Source organism: Abramis brama (genome assembly GCF_963993115.1).
Source record: "Abramis brama genome assembly, chromosome: 13".
Lineage (NCBI taxonomy): Eukaryota > Metazoa > Chordata > Actinopteri > Cypriniformes > Leuciscidae > Abramis > Abramis brama.
Window position 1 is genome coordinate 37,029,578 of NC_139975.1, and position 11,228 is coordinate 37,040,805.

Consider the following 11,228-nt stretch of genomic DNA (forward strand, 5'->3'; position numbering starts at 1 on the left):
CAGAGAGCAGCATCAATCACAGCTTCACTGCTGCTTTGGGACCTATTAGAGTAAAAGAGCAGAGAAAGACTCTAGAGAAATATGCATGTGTGTGTGTAAAAGACAGAAATGAGCTGACTTGAGTGAGGTGTTAATACCCAGAACCGGCTGGGTCATGTGCTCTGGTGTTGTTGGCATGTCAGCTTGTTTCTTTTCTGCTATTAGGCCGTTTCACTCTTAACCTCATCTGGCTTGGCAGCCTTCTTGCTCATTACTGCAGAAATAACCAGAACTCTTGGTCACGGTGAGCAGGCCTGAATTAGCAAACATCAGTTTATACAAGCTTAAAGTCACCATAAAATTGACAATTACTATTTTTTAATGCAATATTTCAGTGTTTTTTCTAAACAATTTATCCTTGTTGTTTTAAACTCATGTTCCTGGTAATCTCGACTCAGAATAAGTTCCTCTTGCAGCATCTCTTCTCTTCTCTGATGACGAGGGCGGAGCTATAACCTGTCACTCACATGAGATCAGCCAATAGCAAACCACAACCATCCAATCAATTCCACACAGACACAATTTGCATAATATGATTTGTTAAACATATAGAAGAATAATTTGTCTGGCATTGCCACTTGCTCTAACGTTAACCTAGATAAATGTGCGCTTATTAGGTGCATATCCAAGTGTTATGTGGAGTGTGAAAGCTAAAGTATAGCGTGCTCTACTGCATGACATGGAGGCGCCGGCGCAATCACAAACATGAACCCAAACTCAGCGAATACTTGCCCTACAGACATGAGAAATAAAGCTTGAAATGTCTACTTTTAAACAAACCAATTCAAATCGAAAACAAATACTCTTTGTTAATGTAATCCGTTTAAAAGTTGCACTTCTCTCTATAGGTGCGTTCACTATCCTGCGGATAGTCAGCATCGTCAACTTCATCTTTACAGCCAAAACAGACTCAGAAAACACTAGTTTATTAATAAACAATTAAAATGTCCCCTTGCTATTTTTTCCCCGACACATTTATAATCATTACTTTTGCCGGTGCTTTGTGGCAAGATTTATGTGTGTTCCTGAGCAAGGAACTTTGATATACATCACAATAGGGAAGAAAAGACGAGCACAACTTCCATGTCGTGTCGACTTCAACATGGTTAAACTTTTTTCTTGCTGATTCAAGACGCTCTACCAGCTCTAACCAGCTCAACCAACATGGTCTTCAAGCCAGAAACCAGCTCCACCAGCAGATAATCCAAAGGATCAACCATCTAGACCAACTAGAAGCCAGTTACCATCTTAAACTGGTCTGAGCTGGAGTATCTCAGCTCATCTGTTGCTCATCACATGGGCTGATCATGAGGAGGAACATGACTGAAGTCCATGGGATCAAACCAGTCCCAGCAGAACCGGCACAAACAGACTCGTGTTCGTCTAAAGCGAGGCCGGTGTCAGAACAGTCGGTTTAAATTCAGTCGGCTAACAATGAAGAGTGTGTTTGCCTCAGCCCTTGTGATGAGTAAAAACATCCATTGAAAATGTCATTTGTCACGCCAACACCACATCAGTCAACACTGATAGCACACATTTAAGTGCTTTAGGCATTGAAGTTACTTTATAAATGTACTATTATTCATAGTTCATGATTAGTTAAAGCTAACATACATAAAAAAATGGAAAAACAGATTATGCAATCATCTTATTTCCACAAAAATATAAAGCAACTTCAATTCCCAGGGAAAGCATGAACTGATCAAATGTCACTTTGGATAAAAGCGGCTGCCAAATCCATAAAATGCAAATGCTGGTGAAGATCGGATGTTTTCTAAAGCTATAGACCATTTTTCAACCCTTGGTCACGTCACCCTCACATGACCTGATTTAAATGCTCACTTCCCGGCTCTTACAGGTGTTGTTTCTGATATAATTGAGTTCATACAGTCTTCATTTTCTCCACTAACTCGCCGACTCATCGCCCCAGCGGTGAGTTTCCACTTCTCTGAGCCGAGAGCTCTCAAAATCAATCTTTTCCCATCCCATCCCTCGAGGCCCTGAGCCAGCACTGATCACCATCATCAACATAATTAGCCTTCATTTCAAACACACATCATACCAGAGCAATCACTGCGGCTTCCAGTTCCACAGGTTTGACTGAGACTCTAATTGAACCCCAACTGATTAAACTCAGAGTTTAGACGCAGTTAGCCAAGTTAAACTTGTGGATGAATGGATAGAGAACTGAAGTACCAAAACAATAGAGTTGGGTAATTTAAATAATGAAAACTCTGCCATTATTCACTCCTGCTGTACCAAACCCGCATGACTTTGTTTCGTCAAAGGAGGAATACACTGATGCCTTCTTTATTAATGAATCACCACTAGAGGGCGCAATTAACGTGAAGGATATAAGAAATAGAGAAAAGAGAAAAAAGTTCACGTTAGTTACACGAGTTAAACAGCCGACTATAGTGTCAAATAGGTGTAAGTCAAGAAAAATGCTAAATCTTCTTAATTGAATACTGTGGGTTCATTATAACTTAAGCTCAGTTGAGAACATTCGTGTCTATAATGTTGGTTAGCACAAAATATGATTTAGACCTGTCTCTAGTTTTCATTTAAAAAAATATCAAGGTTAGGCACTTACAATGGAAGGGAATGTGGACAATTTTTGCAGGGTTTAAAAGCAGAAACTTGAAGATTATCATTTATACAAACACTTAGAGTACATTACTATGTTAAAAACACTATGTTATTTGAGCTGTAAAGTTGTTCGCGATTAATTTTTACAGCTGTTTTGGGTGTTAAGCAGTCATGGCAACAAAACCATACTATATAGTAAAATTGTACATAACTTCGCCAGTGTTGGGGAAAGTTACTAGTAATGTGTTACAATCTTGTGCTTCTCCAAAAAACACAACTAATATTTTTTTAAAGCAATGCATTATTGGGTTAGTTTTTCTCACCAGCGCTGAGCTTGTTTGTTTGCTTTTAAATAACAACAAAAAAAGCTCTATTTTGGCAAAAGCAAAGGCCCTTTCACACCAGGGGCCCTATTTTAACGATCTGAAACGCAAGTATCAAGCACGAAACGCAAGTAACTTTGTGGGCGGGTCTCGGGCGCTGTTGCTATTATACCGGCGGGATAAATGACTCTTGCGCCCGACGCAAATCTAAAATGTGTTGGTCTGAAGTAGCTTCATTACTCATAGGTGTGGTTTGGGCGTAACGTGAAATAAACCAATCAGAGCGTCATCTCACATTCCCTTTAAGAGCAGGCGCGCTTGTTCCATGGCGGATTGCTATTATAACGGCGGATTTGCCAGACGCGGTTCCCAGCCGAGGAGACCGACGTTCCCGTCAGGGCTGTAAAACACAGAGAAGTGACATTGGGGATGGAGAAACACACCCAGATTAGCTTCGGTTAAACAGGCGTATGATAATTTGGGTAAATGTGTAAGCTAGATCTATGCCTATTTTTTCACATCTTCATGGACACCACAATGATTTCCCTCGTGTGTTAATATTTTTCCTTGTAATAATGTATGGTTTTCCAAAAATGGAAACTGCTGCTTCTGTGTAGATGAGAGAATCAAAGTGTGTGTGTGTTGTGCACACGCTACATTATGGCCAAGCATGCGCCCTTAAAATAGCATATGAATAACATGCACAATGTGCCACTGACTTTAGACGAGGTTTCTCCTGGTCTGTGGCGGAATTGTTTTCTGGAACTGCAAAATAGCACCAGGGAACGTTTGCGCCGGAACACGCCTCCTCTTTTCACTGAACCGCCCCCGGGAGCACAAGTTCATTCCCTAGTTTACCGACGTGCGTCTGTGCAGGGAAAAGTCCGCTGTTGTCGGGTGCAAAATAGGAATGATACATGCGTCGCTGTACAAAGTCAATTTCGCTGGGTGCAAGATAGGGCCCCAGAAGTGAATAAACCTCAGGCTGAAGGAAATGCAAATTCACGACTGAACAGTAGAGGGCGCAGCAATAAAAACAGCAATTAAACAAATGAGATGTCTCTCTAAAGCCATTTCTGCTTTTAATATGGTTGAATCGGGTCATCGAAGGTCAGCAGCAAAGACATTGCTTAGTAAAGTGAGATTAAATACATAAAGTATATTAGTGTTATTTAATTATTGCAGATTTGTGTATTATTCTGAGTTTGCATTTCACTGTGTGTATTCATTTTGAGGAACACTGAATCTGTTTTTGTGTCAGTGAGATGATGAATGCTCACATTAGTCTAGATCTACAATCCCCATCATGTTCACACACACACACACACACACACACACACACACACACACCTCTGCATTTACCCACAATTCCTCTCTACATGAGGACAGGAGAGCCGTCAGTCAATACATGAGAAAACTTAGTTATTTTTGTAACTACTCAACTCATTCTACTAACCTGAACCCTAACCTAACAGTCCACTAATACTCTAATGAGAGTTAGTTGACATGTAGTTGATAAGTTATTTATAGTTAGCAGAATGTCTAAAGTGGACCATAACAATACACTTTAACCATCAATTTCTGTAAGTTTTGTTTTCTCTGATCTGTTTCTGTCATCTGGTTCTAGGACTGACAGGTCTGGGTCTGGCTCGACTCACTCCATGACATTTCTCAGGTGGAGACTAATGTGAACCTTATGAGAGGAGGCGACAATTTCATTTCAGAGACCAAATCACTTTCTCATCCCATGTGAAGATGTGAAGCTCTGAAAATATTACTTTCATTAACGACCTCAACAGTTCATCCACTCCTGGAGACATAGGCAGCTTTATAATGGGTTTATATGGTTTGAGTGTGAGAAGGATCTGTCCATGTGGAGGAAACCCAGTGTGAGTTTGTGCTGGAAGAGGAGGATAGCAGTGAGACTCACCGATGAAGCCCAGCTGGGAGAACTCGAGAATCATCCACTCCTCCGACGGCTGCTGCAGGGCGAAGTTCTTCATCGTGGTGAAGTAATTTGGCCGTGCAACAATGTCATCCTCTAGCTGTGTGAGAGAGAGAGAGAGAGAGAACGCTGAAGGATGAAGAAGAAGTGGATCCGAGTCATCTGGATATAATCGTGACAAGTTCAGTTCTTTTTTTTTGGGGGGGGGGGGGGTATCTAAAGGCTAAATGATTTAAAGGTGAAGTGTGTAATTTTTCCAGAAGTTAATATACTTTCTGTTCTCCCATCTTAAAGCAGAGGCAACTGTACGCAAAATGATAATTTGGTCCAAATTTCACATGCATTTTATCAAAGGGAGAAGAAAGAAAGTCAAATGGTTTTAAATGTTTTCAGCTGTTCAGAATTTGTTTCGCTAATACAAGAGTCCAGAAGTTTAATGTAACAGCCTTTCTGGGCATGAAAACGTATAATCTTATTGGCGCTGAGATTTTTTTCTGACAGTAATGGAAACGAGATCCGTAAAACACGTCTGTGGCATTGATCGTGTCCTTAAAACTCATCTTTGATCTCCAAAATTACATATTTAAACGTATTTTCCTTGAAAAAAAATCTTCATGCCTTAAAATATCTTGAATGTAACTCGACACCCTTGCCTCATTTAGTATGCGCGGTTCTATGAATATGCAAATGAGCCCCGCCTCCACTCACTCACTCAGCTCAGTTGACGATCACACGTTGATCTGATTGGTTACCTTTATATAGGTTTACTATCAGGAGGACACAGAATATAAAAACATTGTAATGGCAGATACAGCTTTACTTTCAAATATGGTGGTAATCAAATCAACTTATAAAACTAAAAATTGAGTTAACCTTTTAAAATGTAATCTGTCACATATTGACTTTATTAAAAAAGCAAACGATTGAAAATCCGACAGGCATGACTGGCAAGGGTTAGGCGATCAGCAAACATTAGATCAGACGCAAAAACACAAAATCCAACCAAGGCTTGATAACGACACAACACAAGGGATGGACGTATACTTCATAGGGTGATGGAGTGATTGTGTGAACTGATAACAGGTTTGTGCGTTCAGAAGTCCGGTGGTGATTTATGATGTCTTCACGGATATTCTGGAACATTCACATCTCCATATTCAGCTTGAATACAGGCTGTTTTTGCTGTGTATAAAACATACAATACGCTTCAAATAGTGATCAGTTGTGGTCAGAATTATTGGCACCCTGGAAAATATGATCAGAGATGGCTGTACAATTAAATCTGCTTTGTTAATCCTTTTGATCTTTCATTAAAAAGAAATCATTGTAAAAGAATTGAAAGTGGGGGGAAACTCAATTTATGAAATAAATGTTCTTCTACAAAACACGTTGACCATAATTATTGGCACCCCCTAGAATTTTATTTAAAGTTAAATATCTCTAAAGAATATTCTCATTCATATTTAAAAATTTTAGCACACTTGGTCACATAAATATGTTTTAGGTTCAGGGCAAAACGGATATAAATCTGATTTAATCTTTTTTTAATTTATTTAATTTTTAGCATTGTTGAGAGAACAAGAAAAAAGAAAAAGAAAATTTACATCACGTCTAATTTCCCACCAGGTAAATCATACGCTAATTCCGCTAACAGGAGAAGTTAGCATTAGAGTTCTGCCATGTGTGTGTATTCTGGGATACGGACATATTTAAATACTGAGCTGCATGCTGGGAATTGTAGTTCACTGATCTGACAATCAAATGAAAATTGAATAATTATTATTATTATTTCTATATATCTATTATTATTATTATTATTATTATATATCTTATTTCCAAGATTTCTGCTTAAAATAAAACATTAAAATTTGTGTGATATTAAAAATATTTTTTTAATAAATTGTACTATTATTATTATTACTTTAAGAAGTACATTCTACTGTGCGATAGTAATATATTAGTTAGAACAAACTTTTATATGGGCAGATTGTAATGAAGTCTGTGTGTTTTAATAATCTTTATTACTGTTATATTCTTCTTATTATTATTACCACTACTACCTGAAGAAGTACACTCTACTATGAAATGGTAATATATTTCTGTTATAATTTCTTCAAGTTAAACCGAACTTTTATTTTGACGTTGTGAAGTAGAGCTTTGAGTTTCTGTGTGTATTTCTCAAGTGAAATGGTGAGACGCTGCAGAGGAGACTCATGTGTTCATACAGTGAGCCGCTGAAACACCACGAGCGAGCAGACCAACCTGAGACACACAGAACATCGGCAGATTCAACAGCTTTCATATTCACACACACTGATTCATCCTACAGGCCTGCTTTTGATTCATTCATCCAAAAATTGCCAAATCCCATGACCTTCCACTGAATGACGGGATTCTGCGCTGGTAGAGTGTTGTGTGAGCTTCATGCATGTGTTGGGAGTGCTAAACAGAAAATACAGTGGAGGCTGAACTCTGCTCAGCCGTCACACACATCAGTGTCAGAGAGCGCGCTCTTAAGTGAACGACTCATCGGGGGGGGGAAGGATATAGGACTTGTGTTGGCTTTATCTAAACACAAAAAAAGATCATAAAAGAACATTCTTCAAAAGAAGTGCAACAGTACAGCTTTCCTCAAAGATCAGCTTATCTTTATAAGAGCTTTCTACTTCCTCCGGAATCCATTTCCCACAGTTCCCAGAAGACAAGACGACTGCCAGGGTTTATTTGGACCGGCTGACTGTACATTATCACTTATTTATAACCTCAATACAGTACATGAAAAAAGAAAATCCATTCTGGAACCAGCTCAGTTCATAATATAGACCCAGTAATCGTGATTTTGTTCACGTTCTCCAAAGATCTGTGATTTGGTTTAAACGTACCTGTACGTAATAGGTTCCTTTAGTCTGGGCGTACATCATCAGGAAGCAGTAATCCAGGTTCTGCTTCGTTCTCCACCTGCAAACACAACCAGCATTCGCTTTACGGAGAATAAAACACACACACACAGTGTTAACAGAAACCGCAGTGAGTGATGATTGGTTGTGGCAGCTGCTGTTTGTCCAGTGTTTAATGAACACGGAGGCGCTTTTAAAGTACGAAGCACAAAAAATGACAACAAACGTCTCACAAAAATAGTCCATATGAGTTTGTGTGCTATTCCGAGTCTTCTAAGACCCTTTGATATTCCTGTGTGAGGAACAGAGCAGAACTCCTCTCCTTCAGTTCAGCTAATGCACATCCAGACTCATGTCTCCGTTTCTCACCACTGACGTCAATCATGCCGTGAAGAGTCTTGATGTGTGACACTGGAGTGTTTTTGGAGGTACAATGCAGAAGTACATTTATAGTAAATGATAACTTTAATTTACTTTATTATTTACTTGAAGCTGCAGTCCGTAGTTGTTCCTCTTTGTCGCCATCTCTGTTCTAAATCTGCAATTGCAGTTATTCGCGTAATGATCAGCTTTTCGTGTGTTGTGCCTCGGCTCGGCACAGCGCGGATGAATCCAGTGTTTTGAGGAGAACGTACGGCTGTCAGTCGCCGCCGGTGTGATCCTGACATTCGCAGTCACAGATTCTGCTTTTGGGAAGTATGACCAACATAAGAGTTTTCACCGGAAAATGTAATCTAAACAAGTGAGTAACATCCACTTTTGTTCGGACCAACTAAGAGAAAAAAAGCATTGCAGTAAATCGCACTGATTAAATTTAACAATCACTTATCATATCACGTCAAACCGTGCAAATTATACTTTGTTCTCGAATTGTTAATGTTAACAACATCAGCATTGCATGACAACATTTAATGTCCTTCCAGTATTTATCCTTGTTTCCGCATGGGCCGCTCGCAGTCTCATTTTTTTCTTTTGCGTTTTACAGCGGGTGAATCTCCAGCTGGTGATTGTCGTTTGAACCTTTCTGGATCCGCCATCAAAACTGGTAAGTTGAACTATATCAAGTGCTGTGAGAAAAGGCTGTAAATCTCCACCTCAATCATCCTCACACTCATAGCCTACTAGCCCAGACTCTTCTTTATGTGGACAGATGTGACGGAATGACGCAAAGACATGCTTGAATTTCCCGCGGAAATCCACCAGTACCACTGGAGTTAAAGACATTATAACAAGCTTACCATTTTGAATCGAGCTACGGCAAGCAGAGAGTTTTGAACACTGGCTGGTTATGTACTTGCTCAAAAAAGTATTGTGGATCATTTTTAACCCAAAAAAGTTACGGACTGCAGCTTTAAAAATACTGTTCCTTTAAAGGTGAAGTGTGGAAACATTCATACAGGTTTCCTGAACTCTCGTCCATCTGCCATTGGTCAGTCGAACTGAAAGCCCCGCCCCAAACTCAAGCCATTGGCTGAGACAATGCTGCTCTGTTGGGCAGAGAATGGAGTTTTTACAGAACAAGAAAGCCATCGATCAGTGGGTGTTTTTTTAACCACTTTTCCTGATTTGTTAAAATCGAGTTGACAGTTCTGCCTATTATATGAGATCACTAGTAGGTTAATTGTTAAAGTATGCGACTTATGGTTTATGAAAGACTGAACCATAATTGATTCATTTCCTGATCTGATCAGGAAATGAATGGAGACTTCAGGAAACTCGAGATATGAGGGTAAAAAAATGTCCCTGTATGAGTTCATGTTTTTATAACATAGCAAGACAAGACAAACAAGAGAGACGTTTTTCTGAATATCAGCATGACTGCAAATTTGATTTTATAAAAGAGTTCAATATAGAAGTCAATATTACGTGACGTTTTTGTCAATACTGTCTGTTTTTGCTCAAGAAAATAGCTCAAACAAACCACAGCAAACCAAGCTTCACAGTGGCGTTCTCAATACTACATTATTCACTTTGAGAATGAATCGGGCGAGTCAAGAACTAAGCGGATGATCATGAACGGATCATTGAATACACATCCAGCCGCTTTGTTCTTGATGAATCAGCCGTTTTGATCAAATTGGTTGAGTGAATCATACAATGACTCGCGCATTAACACTTGCTGCAACAGTTTTACTTTCATAAGCAAAAGTATCATTGCATTTTTCCATCGTTTTATATTTTTTGTTTAAAATTTTGTAGTTAAAACATGAATCTCATAACATTATTTGTGTAATTTCAGTGTAAATGCATTGTACACTGTGGCAAATACACCTAAATGCCAACTTATATATAAAATAAAAAAAATCTGTTTCAATATTTTTGTCCAAAAGTGACCAAAAATATGACCAGAAAGACAAATTGTTTCTCATATACCACATGTTGCACTGTAAAAGAAAGATACTGTGTGTTTGATACTATCTATAATCCGGTTTGATGATTTTCAGCCACTTTAAACTGGTATTCAGCGCTTGATCTATTGCCGACCGCAGCTAGACAGATTCCTAGCTTCATTCGAAGTGCAAAATATTACACAACAGCTTGCGTTAGGTCATTCAACAAATCAAATCTGTCAGATATCTCCCTATTTTTGTCACTGGTATGAATGAATAACTATGGCAATATGGGATTTTTCTTTTGCACAGTGAATATTGTAATTGCGACCTATCAATGGCTGACTCTGTCTATGTGCATTACACTAGGATAGGAGACAGCGGCACACACGCCGACAGACGGTGTGGAAACGATCAATGCACAAGCCTGTCTTTGAGTGTCTCTACTTTACATAAACATACACACTCATACAAACTGAGTGTGTTGCTGTGAGACAAGGAACTGATCTGACAGAGACCCCATACAAGTACTTTCACACACATTTACATCAGAGCTTCTTATCTGATCCGTTCAACAGCACAAACACACACACCAGCGGGAGAAGCTCTGTGTTTGCATCTGCGCTTCTCCAGAACTGGAGTGATGAAGGAAGTAATGTCAGGCTATGAGAATGGACACCATTCAACTCACACCTTCATGCAAACTCAGAGGAGGAGGAGAGAGATGGCAAAGATTCCAGGAAGAACAGCATTAAAATATGGATTAGGAATAAGCAAACTTAAAAAAAATAATACTTCTATTCTATTAAATTGATCAAGAGTGACAGGAAAGACATTTATAATGTTACAAAAGATTCTATTTCAAATAAATGCTGTTCTTTTGAACTTTCTGTTCATCAAAGAATCCTGAAAACACACACACACACACACACACACACACTAGTGCAGTCACGCTATGTCAGATTAAAACACACTGAACTCATGTTGGTTGTTTACAGACGGTCGAAGTCTTTACCCACTAAAAGACTGGATTTAATTTAGTGTAATGAAAGTGAAATGAGTTTCACACTGAACCAAATGTTGAGGCATTCGAATAAACACATGC

At 39.0% G+C, this 11,228-nt stretch overlaps 1 protein-coding gene across 1 annotated transcript in view; it reads right to left on the minus strand.

Annotated features, from left to right (window-relative positions):
* mgat4b (alpha-1,3-mannosyl-glycoprotein 4-beta-N-acetylglucosaminyltransferase B) overlaps positions 1-11,228 on the minus strand; it is a gene marked incomplete at its 5' end in the record, with an annotated part of 79,237 nt that overhangs the window by 36,684 nt on the left and 31,325 nt on the right. Inside the window, 2 exons of the mRNA XM_084133883.1 lie at positions 4,882-4,996; positions 7,779-7,854. Of these exons, the coding sequence (XP_083990009.1) occupies positions 4,882-4,996; positions 7,779-7,854 (191 nt within the window). The remainder of the gene's footprint in view (positions 1-4,881; positions 4,997-7,778; positions 7,855-11,228) is intronic.